We start from the raw sequence: 15,331 nt of genomic DNA, 5'->3' as shown, positions 1-15,331 counted from the left end.
GACCTTCGCAAGAGAAATTTTGTGATGGGGGTGGAAAACTGCCTAGGAAACATTCAGAGAGAATGGGAAAAGGGCAGTTAGTGATTTCTCTGTTAAGGCATTTCACCAATAACAGACAATTGGTTCAGTAGCAAGAGAGGGATGCATGATCCAAGAAGGGGACATTTTAAAAATATACGAGATTACAGCATATTTACATGCTGGTGATAATAATGCAGTAGGGCGTAGAAACTCTATAATGCAGAAGAGGAAGGAAGAGATTGGACTGATGTCTTTCAGAAGGATGGAGAATCCACTGCTCAACTTGAGGAGGCCTTGGTATTATATTGGAATGCAAAGAGTTCATCCCCAAGTTTGTCAAAAGAGGAATAAAGGGATCAGTCTGCAGATGATTCTGAAGACAGGGGACTTAAAAGTTCAGAGACTTTTTTAGATATCTGGGCTCTGTTATTTGGTAGGTAGAAGTCTTTTTGCAAAACTTGAAGTCTTTGAGCCTCAATGTCCTATGCTATGAATTGGTGATGAATCTCAACTAATTGAGATAACAAAATAAAATACGTGACAATAGAGAATGAGCATTTGTTAAGAGCAAGGATTCTGGAGTCAGTTTGGCAGTCTAATCCAATCTCACTCCTTAACCTGTATGAGTATGAGCATTTTACAGAACTTTTGTTGCTTCAGATTTCTCATTTTACAAGTGGATGGATAATATTAATACATTACCCATAAATGAATATTTGGTGTATCAATGTATATATAATCTAGTATGCCTACCACATAGGCTTGCTGTAAAGATGAAAAAGGATTCAATACACAGAGAAGGTGTCATGTAGGTAAATGGCTAAATATAGCTGTAAGTATACAGTCAATGACAACCATTTCTATGGATGCATTATTTTGCACTGTCACTCTATGTCACTGCTACGGGGTGTCATCCTGATAAATGCTGGATGATTCATTCTCTTATGAACTTGTGGAGGGTTTGCTATGTGCCAGGCACTGCCTAGACACGGACTATAAGTGGCTGTCCCCTATGATCAAACCAGTGGGATGCTATTAATCAAAGAAATATGAAAACACAGAATGAAACACACTTCCCTAAAAACATTTCACAAAATATAGCTTTATGACCAGAGACTCTTCCCTGAGTTACAATGTGGTAACTACAATCAAGTGGTTTAAAACTGCATCAAATTCACTGCCCCTACCCCTACAATTATTCTCACATCCCAGGGCATAGAAACAGTGACACAGTCATGTTTTCTAAAATGAATGTTGGGGTCACTGTAGATAAAATTGGTAAATTAGTTACCTTTTATTCCTGACAACACTGTCATTGCCTTTAAATTGCATTGCATTAAATTCTCTAATTTTTTTCATACCTGAGATTATATCATTCTGGCTTTTATATTTAGCTGGTGGGTGCTAAAATATGAGGGTATTTCAAAAAGGTTTTTTGAAAAATGCAATTTAAGTATAAATCCAGTTTTGTATAAAATATTTTAAAATTCATGCACATGAGTAACATTATTTAAAATATAAGATTTTTGGTATCTTAATATCATAGTCCTTTTTGGTTAAGTTTCTCATCATTTGGGGAGATATAATGTATAGTATAACTAGAAAGAACCTAGCTTTATAGAACTAAATGAACAAATCAGGTTGAAAATCCTTTTCTTTTAAACATTTGCCATTTAAAAAAAATAAGATAAATATAATTTATAAGACTTATAATTTTCCATGAAGGGAGAAGAGGTTCATGTTTAGTTTGAAAACAATTATTCTCATAGTAACATTATAAAGAATGGAATAATTAACAACAACCAAAATTTGGGGATAAATGTCAAATTATACTAATGATTTCCCTGATCAAGTGAAGTCTGTGATTTATTATGGTAACCTCAGGGGTAGAGAGAGCACAGACAGGCAGTCTAGTGCCTCTGAAAACTACTTTCAGAAAATGTTGCAGAATTTCTTCACCAGTTGGCCAGGAAGTACCAAATATTTTCTTAGTATATTTAACTCAACTCAATCTATGCCTATAACTCAACCCAAAGCAAATCATCATGTTTAATCCTCATTACATCTTACCTAAATTAGTAGCTATTTAACACTTTACTCATCGTGCCACTCTAAAAATTTATTGTACCACTGCAGTACTAACCGTTTTCAAAGCCATACAGAAAAAAGCAGAATGTTAAAATCATAACAATTAAGTCAAGAGGGGAAAATAGCTAAGCAAATAATATAAAGGACTTTGGTTTTTAACTTTGCTTCATTTGCCAATTCAATAATACTAATATGATATCTCACTTAGAAACTACAATTATATATTCTACATTAAAAAGAAACCAGAGGTTCCAGGATTGTTGCATAGTGGTTTAAGCCACTGCCTATGATACAGGCATTATGTATGGGGGCCAGTGAGAGCCTGGCTGCACCACCTCCAATCCAGCTCCCTGCTAATGCACCTGGGAAAGCAACAGAAAATGGACAAAGTGGTTGGGCCCCTCGAACCCACATGGAGACCTGGATGAAACCCCAGGCTCCTGGCACCAGCCCAGCCTAACCCTGGCCATTCTGGCCACCCACAGAGTGAACAAACAGGTGGAAAATTGATCTATGCTTCTCTTTCTCCCTCTCTCTTTCTTCCTCTCTGTAACTCTGCCTTTCAAATGAATACAATAAATCTTTAAAACAAAACCAAAAAAAAAAAACTAGACATTTCAATTTAGAACTAGTATAATTTTATCTGACCTTAATACAACTAAACAAAACATAAAATTCTGATTAACAGTAAATTAACAGATACTATGAAAAGATGTGTAGGAAGATTCTCACAGACTTGGTCTTAGAAAAAAAAATCCAAAAGGAAAAAAAAAACAAACTGATACTTCAGGGAGGAAAGAAAAATGTTATCTTGCTTGGCTGTATTCAACAGCTAACATAAGTAGGTAGCCTAAGGATCATGTACCAGAGAACCATTTGGAAACAGTGGCACAGAAAACATGGTTGCTTTGTTACTACTTGCTGTAGCTTGTTCTCTGAGAGGGTAAACACTTCCTGCATAGGACATTGTAAAGAGGAGGGGCCTTTTTTCATTGCTTTGGGTAAGTGATGGCTTTCACTATCACACTGGAGCAAAGCCTTTTGTTCATACGGATGCACACACATTTATGCTTCTTATGTTACAGATCAACTTGAAAATATTTTAAGTAGCTCATTTTTCATTCCTTATTTCTATGACACTGTGAAATTTATTTTAGGTAAGATATGTTAGTAAGAAACCCACACAACAACTAATTAAACATGCATGGCACACAATGCCATCGCTCCTCTAAGCATAGTCCCCCAGAAAGTAAATGTTCAATAAAACATTGTATTTGCCACACCAAAGATTTTGAAAAGTAATTATCTTGTAAGTAAGAAAGGCTCTTGTTTGGTTTAAAAATTCATAATAAAAATATAACACTTTTAGGATAACATGTTCATTAAATATCACTGCACTCAGTTTCTATTTTAATTTTCATCTTAAGATTCCAAATAATAAAACTGTTTGCAAAGTGCTCCTTTTCTTGTGTGTTCCTTTCTTTAGCTAAATTATCACATATCCTAAATATGCACTTTCATGCATTATTTAAGCATCAAAATTAATTTGGTAATATTTTTCATTCTTGTGAATCACAAATATGTAACCACCCTCTAATCCCTTTTAAAGGGGGTAAGTTATATATAGTTATTTGGGGAAAGGAGAAAGGTCTGAAAATTTGAGAAGTTATTTCTATTTAAAATGATTTAGCTAGAGCCCTGTGGTTCAAGGACTGTTGAAGCCTGTTGACTTTTTTTATTTCACTCCAATTCAAGGGCAACATTGAGCAACCAGAGCCTAAAAAGATGCAGAGAACAGAGACTTGGCTTCTTAACTACAATCAACTGCATTTGTGTGAAGTAATTATTAACAGACATAAAAAAATAATGGCACATTTGATACCACTGGGGAGTTATTTTTAATCCCATGCAGTGAAGGATGTCTCTCAGAGGAGGTGGCATTTTCTCAGGACTTTCAAAAATGGGATGATTTCAACAGGTGGAGATAGAGTGGGGAGAAGTTTCCAGGCACACAATAAAACACAACACCACAGGGGCTGGAAGCACATGGGGAATGCTCAGGTGTGGTTACTCTATGGAGCTAGAGAGGGTAAAGTGAGATGAATGTGGAAATGAGGTTAAGTTGGTGTCCACCCCATGAGCCACCTTGCCAACCTCATCTACCACAATAGCAAGTCAACTGATACAAAATCACCCTCGTAACAATATAGAGGTGATGGAGGTGCGGAGTTGGTGCTCCAAGTCAATACTCTTTATATTAAACATTAATACTGTTTACATTAAACAGATTGCTATGTCCTAGAATATTGAACAGAAAAATATTCCTACATTGAAGAAAACTATATTACCCTTCCACCAAACAAAATGTGGAGCGACTCTTTACTATGTGCAAACATGTCAAAATGTATCCCTCTTGACAGTGCACTTAAAATCTCTGCACCTCTTTTGCTTCTTCCAATGGGTGGATCTTCCCACCTCAAGAGCTTAGCACACACTGCTCTCTCCACCTGCCCTTAAAACCCCTGCATGCCCCTCAGATGTCAGCTGTCAACCTGTAGACCTCTTTGAGGCCCCCTCAACCTCTTCACCTAATTTGATGCCTGTCACCACCACCCTTGCCTCCACACTTCTCCACCTCAGCCCTTCAACGTTTTATGAGACTTTGAATTTTATGGTCTCAGATTAATTTGTTCCTTTGCACATGCAATGACATATGGGAACTTCATCTGATCTCCCCACTGCTCCACATAGGATTCTTGCAACAAGCCCTGCCATCTTTTAAAGATTTAGTAATTAATTGTCAAGTTAATTGTTTTCAAATATAAAGATACATAAAATTGTCACACATAAAGGCTGCATCTTTAACAAAGTAGGCTTTGAAAATTTTCTGGGGCAATTGGTATGCAAGCAGCAAATAAGAAAAAGGTAGTATTTTAAAATTATTAACCCAGATAATATGTAATTAAATGATCAAATAGTTATATGTATTTATATGTAATAATATAGAATCATATTATTATATATAAATGTATAAATTATACCTATGAAATTTTCATACTTGTTTGGCTTAAAATTACTGATACTATTAAATTAATTCCTATCTGATTCTCAGGAACTATAACCATATTTTCTTCATTAAAGAATATATTTCTTTTTGTACTAGCAACACAAGGAGAATAAAAGAAAACATTCTGATGAAATTTCCTTCTAACCTATATTCTCTTCCATTTTCCAACCAAAAATAAGGTAGCACAAGTGACCCCAAATGTATTTTTCTTACAGATTACTGAGGCATGCAGATCACTTCAAACTCATGAATACCAAGAGAGCAGTCGGGTTGAAAATGGAGAAACAGCCGGTTAGGAAGCTCAGGTGTCTGTCCATGCTGGAGAGCAGCATGCCCCATCTTAAAATTCACTAAGTGCAAACCACATCCTCTTTCATCATCCAACACGACAGAAAACGCTGAACGCCACATTTAGGAAAGAGTCGGCTGGCTACATGTCTAAAGAACACACATAATGAGTTTTAATCATTGTTTATATTAAAACAAGCTTATGTAAAAGATCATGTGCTTATTTACACTAAGTCGACAGGAAACTCAAGAGCTTTGCCTTGTGAAAATTGTAAAGGAAAGATAATCTGATGCAACAAGGGGAGCAACAAACAATTTAAGTCATCCAACGACGGTCCATGTGTCTATCAGCAATGATTGCCAACAGTCCAGTCGTTCTCCTTACACAAAGGTGTGCAGGAAAAGGCTCTAGGCTAAAGTGGAAGATTAAAAGTCACTTGTCTTAATAGATTCTACATTAGTCTGAAAAAATAATTGTCCCTGTATTCTACATCAAGAAACTCCCCCAATTACATTTATGCACTCTGATTTCTCGCAGATGTTTGTCTTTTAAGCTTGACCTGAGAACAAGTAGTCTCCAATCCCTTACTGTGACAATGAATGATTGTCCTCAAGGATTTATCATAAGCTTAAACACACACGCACACACACACACACACGCACAAATCAGCTTGCAACTTTGGGTGGTAAATTTGTACGTGTGTGCACACACACACACTCACCTAGGAACACACGCACAGCGTCTGCTCCGCTCCCAGTCTTTGCAACAACAGGGCATTTCAAACAAACACAGCTGGCACCAGAATAAAATGTGCTGGGCAAACAGATAGTCCCATTAACGTAAATATGTGCTCCAGTGTTTCCTGCCAAGCCCACTTGGTTAGGAAAAGCTAGCAACACCCAAGTCTTCCTCAGAACCCCAGGGGCTCGCCAAATGGGCTCCCTGAGCAGGGAACAGCTCAGACAGAGAGGGACCAGAGCACCAGACCCGGGCTGCTGCTCCACGCTTGCCTTCTCACACCCTGACATTCTAAAGGCAGCCAAAGGTCATGCTGGGTGCCAGTTGAGTGTCAAACCAAACCAAACCAAACCACCACCACCACCACCACCACCAAAAACCCCTATGGAAGGTGACTGTTGTGGTCACGTTTCTGTGGTAACCGCTTCCTTTGCCCGACACAATTCACTGGGTTTTCAATTACATCCCCGCTCCCTCCCAGTGTGGGCTCATTCTGTGACTCGCGGACCCCCCTCCCCAGGCCGATTTGGGTCTGTGGGCTTTGCAGCGCTGATGGCCAACCAGCTTCCTGGGGAGTCTCAGCCCCCAGCTCCCGCACACCCCGGCTCAGCGCTGCTGGCACCGGCGGGCATCACCACTCTTCCCCGGGGTCTCCGGTCGCCAGGGAAGCCAAGATTTCCGGGGCGAAGATTCCCCAGTCCAGCCCGTAGGAGGCTCCGGGAGCGAGCGCCCGCCGGCCAGGAACGGCCCAACTTGCCGGCTCCCAGCCAGGCTGGCTGAGTTGTGCGCGGCCACAGGTTGCCCGCGGCAGGCGCTCGGGGCGCTCAGAAGGGGGACCTGGGCGGGGGCTTGGGGAGGGGGAGACCGGAGAGCCGGAGCGAGGGGAACCGGGAGACTTGTGGGCGCGTCTCCGGACAGGGACCCACACAGACCTTGGCGCCGCAACCTGCGCTTCTTGAGGCCGAAGATGCGCACTTTGGAGAAGATATCCACCAGGTTGCCGTTGCACAGCCCGCGGTTCTTGCTGGGGCTGCTCCGCCTCCTGCTGGCCGACGGCCGGTCCCAGTGCTGCTCCCGCGCCTGCCGCTTCTGGCGGATCAAGCCGCTGGCGATGGCCGCGGCCATGGTGGCCCAAGGAGTGGGTCCCGGGGAGGCAGGGACCGAAGAAGGGACCCCGAGGGGGGACAGGGGCGGCGCAGGCCGCGGCTTGCCCTCTGGGAAGCGGAGGCAGAGTCCAGCGCTCTTGGGGAGACGGGTAGGGGCGCTCAGTCCCGACTAGGACCCATCGCCCTGTCCGCAGGTGCGCCCGGGGCGCCGCGGGGCGAGCCTGGGGAGCCGGAGGTCGTGGCCGCCGCCGCCCGGCTGCGTCCGAACGGAGAGCGGGTTTGCAGCTGCGGGCGCTGCCGGTCACCGCACGTCGCCGGAGCCCTCCCGGGGGTCGCCAATGCCACTCGCTCTGCCTTTCTTCCCTGCCCGCCTCCCAGGCGGGAGGTAGGGCCGGTCGCCTCCGCCTGGGCACAAGAGGCAGGGCAGGTCCAGACAGGGTCTCAGCACGTCGGTCGGTCCAGGGCGAGCTGAACAGGACTCAACGCCCTGCTCGAGCTGCCCCTGGGCAGGTGCCGCCGCCGCCGCCGCCCGCTGGCGGCTTCTGCCGGTGATTGTCAAGTGCTTTGGAAATCAGCATCTGGAGAGAGCAGTCCTCTCCCCCGAGATCTCTAATCAGAGCGCTCCGTGCCCAGCCCACTGCACCCCCACCACCTCAGTGGTCCCCTCCTGTGGATCTCTTCAGAAAGAAAAAAAAAAGGTATATCTAATAGTGATTTTTAAAAAAATAATAATACTAGCTAAAACGAATTGCAGGGGGCGGGGTGCAAACAGACTGTGCCAGAGCAGGTGGAATTGAAGAGATCTCGGTGCGCTTTTTCTCGGGTGACACTCGCTGGTTCCTGAGGCTTCACCGCTCATGGGGGCTTCTAGCTCTCAACGTGGCTCCTGGTCCACAGGAGCTCTGCGCAGCGGCGGCAGGAGGGCGAGGTGGTTCCCGCCCCCTTGCCCTGGCCCATCCCTTCAGCACCCAAGCCTCCCCACCTCAGGAAGAGGAGAGTGTGTCCTGAAAAGGGAGTCGCCTCTACTCGTCTCCTACTCCACCCAAACTTGCTGGACTCCTCTTCCACTGCCGGGAAGGGCAGGTTTGTCGTTTTGAAATGTCAATACGGAGCCAAAGGGAGGAATAGGGCCAAGGAGGATGATGTGTCTGGAAAGACCCCACCCCACCCCCCCACCCCCGTTCCCGGATCTCCCGCAGCAGCTGGATAGGAGAAAAGCTCAGAAGGTTGTTGAAGTCAGGGCAGAAATATTAGGGGGAGAGGAGGGTGTCATGGTCTTCCTACGACAGCAAAATCAGAGAAGAGACTGATCTGAACAGCTGACTTTTGGTCGACCCTGGTTGGAGAAGCCAGGTCAGGGAGCAAAGCCATATATGCACTGTGTCTGAAATTCAAATATCACAGCTGCTACCTCCTCCCGTTGATTTCCTGTCTGTGACTTGACAGTGTTCTGTCTTGGATAACTGCAAACATGGAGGTGCAAGGGGAAGAGAAGGTTTGGAAGGCACTAGGGAAAAGGAGGTTGAAAGAGAAACACTTCATGCTTGGATTGACACAGATCTGTGGTTTCTAGGATACATGAGGGTGACAGAACCAAGTGCAGGTCTTTCCCCAAGCTGCTTGCTTCCGGCCCCCCTTCCCTTCACCCTGTTGTGCTTATCCTCATTGCAAGGTAAAGAAAAAGGAATGCAAACCCTGGGGTTCTCACAATCCAATGTGAAGATGAGGAGAGAAGATGCATTTGGTAACCAAGAGACTTGTAAACATTTGCTGCAGGGACAGCTGCAGGACTGGAGAGAGGGGAGGCACACTACGCTGGAGGCCCTGGGAACAGTTCTGAACCCAAACAGACTTTTTCTTTGTCTCAAGAACAGGCAGTGAAGTACCACAAAGACTCACCACCAGGCAAGTGGGAACAGCACAGCCAAGGGCTGCCTGTGGGAAGGCTGGATGCCTTCAGCTCTGCACAGCTCACCCACCACCTCTCCATGGAAGCAATTACTGCCCAGCTGCTATTCATTACGTGTTACTCCATGTTTACTAACAAGTCTCCCTTAGGGAAGAGAAGTTAATGTAAGGGGAGTGTGCAGATTTAAGTCCAAGGCACATAGCAGTAGGTTATATTGAGAATTAAACAACAAATTGTCAAGTTTCATCTTCTCCATTTGCTTATGTTCCATCTGCAAATTATCACATTATTAAAGGGGAAATATCAGAGGAATTTTGCCACGAATTTGTGATCCCTAACCACCCATGAGATAAAGGGCATATTCCCATTACTTTGCTCCACTTTACCTTGATTTACTGTTTCCTGAGTCTTTGTTCTTCCATTTTCAGGAGTGTGTATTCATGCTGTGTAGCCATGTCTCTTCTTCAAAAGGAAAGGCCATTTATAGAGAGATGGGTATACCAAATAAAATGGCTATTAAAGTGTGTATGTTTTTCTAAATTCCCTGAAATCAGTCCCACTGAATATCCATAGTCACTACTCAGAAATTCCATTGCTGGAAGATAGGCCATTTGGACATGTCAGTAGTTGTAGGCTGGAATTTCTGAATTTCTTTATGATAACACCAAACAGGTTTATCTGAAGATTCTGAGAGTGAGTTTTGCAAAGAAGTAAAATGCTAGGTATGGTGAAGTCTTAAGTCTAGCACAACTCTACCAACCAACAAACCCAGGTTGTTTTTAAGGGTGTTTGAAGCCTTTGGATGTGTGTGGCCACTATTATAATTTTAAAAGAAAGATATTAGCTTTCTTGTTGTTATAGCTGTGTTAATTCTTTCCTTTCCAGGTCTTTTCTTATATTGCACAGACTTTGCCCCCAAATCCTTGGATTGACCAATTAGGGAGGTCCCTGGTTTGCCTTCTTCAGATCCCTCCCTTCAGACCTGGGATTCAGCACCACGGACAGGGGCCCTGTTTCTCCGCAACTCTCCAGACCCATGCCAAGGTCCAAGGACAATCAGGACCGCAGGCTATGAGGGTTTGGGAGAGTCTTCGCCTTAAAACGCGGTTTTCTACTGCCTGCGCCCCACCTCCAGCCCACCCCCACTATGGAAAGAAAATTAATCCTCATATCTTCCACTGACATTAATAGCACACCTTGCAGCCCTGAGCCTTTCCGCTTTTCCACAACCACGAAATATCGTGCTTTCTTGCTGGTCTGATTCCCCCGCCCCGCACATCGCCTGAACGGAGTCTTCTTAGGCGGCAAATTCCGGGAGCCTCAGGCGCCCTTTTCTATTCTGTCTTTTCCTACTTTAAGCTTGGCGACGGGGGAGCCTCGAGATAATCAAGGTCTTGTCGTTGAATCCTTACGTCTTCCTCTTCCCTCCCCAAAACGCTATTTAGTTGTTTACAGACAGAGGTGAGTGAAAGAAAACGCAAGAGAGCCATCTGCTGTCTTAAGCTGTGATAAAAGAGGGTGGAAAGAGAGGAGGGGAAGAGACTGAGGGCGGGTGAACAGGAACCCAAGCCTCACGGTCCTTCAGAGAGAACTTCTTACCCGTTAGAACCTCCCCAGACATGCTAACTTCAACTTTGACTTTACAAGGACACACAAAAATGATGCCGTGCCCGGATGGCATAGCTCCTCATCAAGCTGTTAGGAAGCCAAACTCTGATTTCCAAAACTCTCGGCTCATTGCTTGACTCTGCAACTTCCTGGCTCTATGATGATCTCTCTAAGGTGTTTTAGTTCTTTCTCAATTTCGTCCTCACTAGAACTGAAATGACAGCAGAAGTTACTTTTCAACTGTCGTGAGATTAGATCTGATAAATAAATGTAAAGACTACAACAGGTCTTGACACATCCCAGGTGCTCACCAGAGGAGAATTGTTTTTATCAATGTCAAATCACTCATTTCTATCTTGTAAATTCTCTCCAACTTCATGTTTTGTAGATGTCTATCGTGCATATATATGTATACATGCATCTATATTCCTGTATCTATTTCCTCACTCTCTCAATGAATACATGACCAAATTTTAAATATCAGAAATATAAGAATTATTTGTGGTTTTGATGAAAGACAACCAAATCTTTACTCACTAGATTCATAAACTTAGCACTGTAAGCTTATTTCCCCATGTACTGAATACTGCTAACAAAAACCATACCTCTTAGGAATTATTATGAGCAACTATTTCTGAATCATAAAGTAACCAACAAACATCAGCTTGTTGGGAGGTCACTAGTCCACTCCTTCCTTGTGCTTGTAGATCATGGTCCCTTTGACCATCCAGCTTTGCACATGTTTTTCCCTCTTCTGGTAACATTTTATTGCCTTTTCCATATACCCTTCTTGGTAATAGAAAGCAAAGGCTAAGACCCTCCATTGGAATAAGTAAACATAGGCTTGACCATATGTTATTGTGTAATTCATTTAACCCATCTAAACCTCAGTTCTTCTTCTATAAAATTGCCATAATAATGCAATAATGTTGATATGAGAATTAAGTGATAACATGCATGGAAATCTCTTAGAGCAGGGTCTGGCCTATATGTGAGCAATTCAGAAAGTGGAAAGCAGAATTTAAATATGTTTATTTTGGGGCAAAACATTTTTAAATGCCTACAGTTTTTCATTGCATGCGTTTTCTGCAGATGTTTCTGAAGACTATACCATAGTGTAAATTCAATAAACAGTAACTGATGATAATCACCTAATCCTGCATTACTTAGCCATTCATTTGTGCAGTGATCATGTCTGTTGAGTATCTACATACTAAGTGACCCAACAGATTTGTAAATCACAAATAAATATAAAGCCTTTGATTCTGTCCTCATGTAACTTATAGTCCAGGTGTCAGTCTGGATGTCTTCTGTGAAAATTCTCACTTCCCACAAAACCACTAATACCTCCAACTAATGTCAAATTGAGCATCACTTTTACACACTTCCAAAAATGCTTTCATTAACATTTAATACTTGTTAAAAGAAGAGACAGATAGATGGACATTTCTACAAAGATGTGTAATTGGTATTTCATACTTAATGTGGCCCAAACTGTACCACTGTTCTTCCTTTTTAAACTTGTTTTTCTTCCAATCTTTGTCACCTCTGGAATGGAAACTCCATTCTCGTTCCTTAGGCAAAAAAACTTTGGAATTGAATTAACTCATTCTTTTATTTAACATTCCATTTACAGTGGTACAAGAATTACTCACTCCATTTTCAAAATATGTATAAAATATGATCATTCTCATCATTCATACTGCTACTTATCAATTACTGTCATCTTTTGGATGTCACAACAGCAAGCTGATCAGTCTCCTTGAATTCACCTTCACATTTATTGGTATGATCTCAACACCACTGTGGCCAAAGGGTTCAAGATAAAATCAAATTGTATCATAGCTCTGTTCATAATCCTACACCTCAATAGAAACCAAAGTCCTCACAGTGGCCCACAATGTCATGTTTGATTTGTGTCCCACCTCTGCCTGCACTTGTTCTCTGCCATCATCTTTATTTCTCCCCCTTCACTCGTTGCTTGCTGTTCCCTAACCTACCAGGCATTTTCTTATAGCAGGACTTTTATATTTGCTATTCCACCTGACTTTCATCTCTTTCATGCATTCTTCACATATTCATTAAAGAATCTATTGAAAATCAACTAAGGGCAGGTGTTTGGCTTAGCTGTTAAAGTGCCAGTAAAGAAGCAATGTTCCATATGGAAGAGTTTGGGTTTGACTCTTGACTTAGCTCCCACTTCTAACTTTTCACCTGTGCCAATCCTGGAGTCCCTTTCATCCACATGGGAGAACTGGAATGAGTTTCTAGTTTTCAGCTTTAGCTTAGCCCAACCTTGGCTGTTGAAGGAATTTGGATAGTGAACTTCTGGGGTAGTGAATGCAATAAATATTTCCCTCTCTGCTTCTAAAATAAATAATAATAAAAATATCACAACCTACAAGTATAGGCAGTTCTCTTGTATTTCTCTGCCCTATGGTTTATGTAGTATATAAAACTTGTAAAATTTCTATGCAGTTTTTTTCATTTGAGCTGCTTTCCTCTTTCAAAATGTAAGCCTACAAGCATAGAGATTTAATCTATCTTTGTTTCCTGCCACATATTCTGTTTTTAAAATGGTGCCAGGCAAAGCAAGTGTTCAATAAATATTTATTTGTTGAAAGAATTAAAAGTCGGATACATGGACAGACAGGTGTTAATACTAAATAAGAACAGAAAGTCTAACCTAGCTTTGTCTGTCAAGGATGAATTATGCCATGGTGCTTGATCTCTTTAAGCATAAAGGCATCTAAGATTCCGTCTGGATTACACACAATCTCAACACCATAAATGGGATATAGAGAGAGTATTTAGTGTATGCTTGATGGCTTAGGCTCAACGTGACATGACAAGTAGTTTGAGTTTTGTATTCCAGCAGGGCTTACTGAGGATGTGAGACTCATTCCACTAGAATCACAGAAAACTTTTCTACTGATCTTTGCAATTCACCTCCCTTACACACAAACACTTGCATACACACACGTTTTTCTCTCTGCTTGCAGATTCCAAATTGACAATATTTTCCCTTTAAAATTTGCTGTATCTAATTCATCATAGAATTGGAAACCAGGTGGACATATTTTCTAGATTTATAAATATAAAACTAAGTTAACCCTGGATGAAGATGGCATATAAACAAGAAACATCCTAATTGATATTGGTTTCTTGAATAAAGGAGCTTTCCTGATTGCCTTCCTAGTTTTATGATGTTCCAGGTGATTTTGTGTGTAAATTCTTGAGGTGCAGACAGATAAATTTTCATATGGCTTAATGAAAAAGTACACAATTGTTGTTGTTATTTCTTCAAATAAATATAATACACCACATATTTTGTATATTCATTTCTATTTTGTATATTCATGTCTCCATTAAATTCTATTTCTTTAGATGTTTCCCAAAATACCAATATATTTTCTCTCATTTCTCATATTTCCAGAGCTGCTATTTCAACTTTCTAAAATTCATGAAATATAACAAATAATTAATTTTTGAAATGCACCATTATTTAGGTACCACATAAAAGAAAAAATATTCTTTATTAAACTATGTAATTCCATAGATCAAAATATTCATAAAATTTCAGGGATGTTTATGCCTCAGAAATACTCACATGTTAGTATCAATGAAATATACTATAATGGCATTATATAAGTCTATACATGTCTGTTGTACTCGTTAACTCTGTTACACTCTGTGTTTTGGTTAAACAACATGTGATTTGGTGAAAAAAGATTTTAATCTGAAACATATCTTTTTGCTGTTGTTATTTTAAGTCCTTTACCTAACAGTGTGTCTGAATTGGAGCAGTACATAGGGTGAAATAAATAGGCACCAAATATTTTCTGTTCATCCTACAGTGAATAACTCATTCCATTTTGACACATCACTTTCTTTGCGTTGATCACTTTTGACATTTAAAGATAATCTTCTAAATTAAGGATCAAATAGGAGAATCCAACAGTATTTTCCACAGTTAAATTGTGACAAACTAATTTGGGGTGAGTTTGAGTAGGATTAAAGAGAATATATTGGCATTTGTTGTCAGCCTAGGCCTGGATAAATAGGTCTTATTCAGAAACATTTTGAGATACTTCCAGAAATGTAATCAATACCAATGTCTCTTTTTCTATTTTACTCATTTAGGAGAATATCAGAAAGTAATATTCAACTTGTTAATTATGATTGAATGCTTATTAACTCATTACAGTTAGAGTTCAAAATCATATTCTATTTTTTCTGTGAAGGTATTATTGACCTTTATTTAGATTCAAAGGATAATCAAAATAAACAATAGCATATTTTAAATTATATTTTCAAGAACTAAGTGATGGCATTGATGCCATAACAGTCTTGTCAATTAATTCTGCTGGATATATTTATTTCTAGCAGGCAACAGATTTCCATCTATTAAAAAACCTGGAAGGAATTTTATTGTTGCTTAATATTTTGATTCAATAAAGAAAAAATGGAAATTACTGGTACCAAAAACTTGTGAACATTTTCCC

The 15,331-nt window shown here is 41.1% G+C and overlaps 1 protein-coding gene across 3 annotated transcripts in view; it reads right to left on the bottom strand.

The window, feature by feature from the left end:
* The window catches only part of FGF14 (fibroblast growth factor 14), a 712,599-nt gene that overhangs the window by 211,329 nt on the left and 485,939 nt on the right, over window positions 1–15,331 (bottom strand). The window contains exon 1 of one of the 3 annotated variants that reach the window (XM_002713014.5): window positions 7,136–7,463. The exons of the other annotated variants lie outside the window; for them this stretch is intronic. Within the exon in view, the coding sequence (XP_002713060.1) occupies window positions 7,136–7,328 (193 nt within the window). The 5' untranslated portion in view covers window positions 7,329–7,463. Of the gene's footprint in view, window positions 1–7,135; window positions 7,464–15,331 lie in introns of those variants that run through there. 3 annotated transcript variants of the gene reach the window in all.

Source organism: Oryctolagus cuniculus, chromosome 9 (assembly GCF_964237555.1).
Source record: "Oryctolagus cuniculus chromosome 9, mOryCun1.1, whole genome shotgun sequence".
Taxonomy (NCBI): Eukaryota; Metazoa; Chordata; class Mammalia; order Lagomorpha; family Leporidae; genus Oryctolagus; species Oryctolagus cuniculus.
Note: the sequence above shows the minus strand (reverse complement) of the source record. Positions and strands in the feature narration are given on the sequence as shown.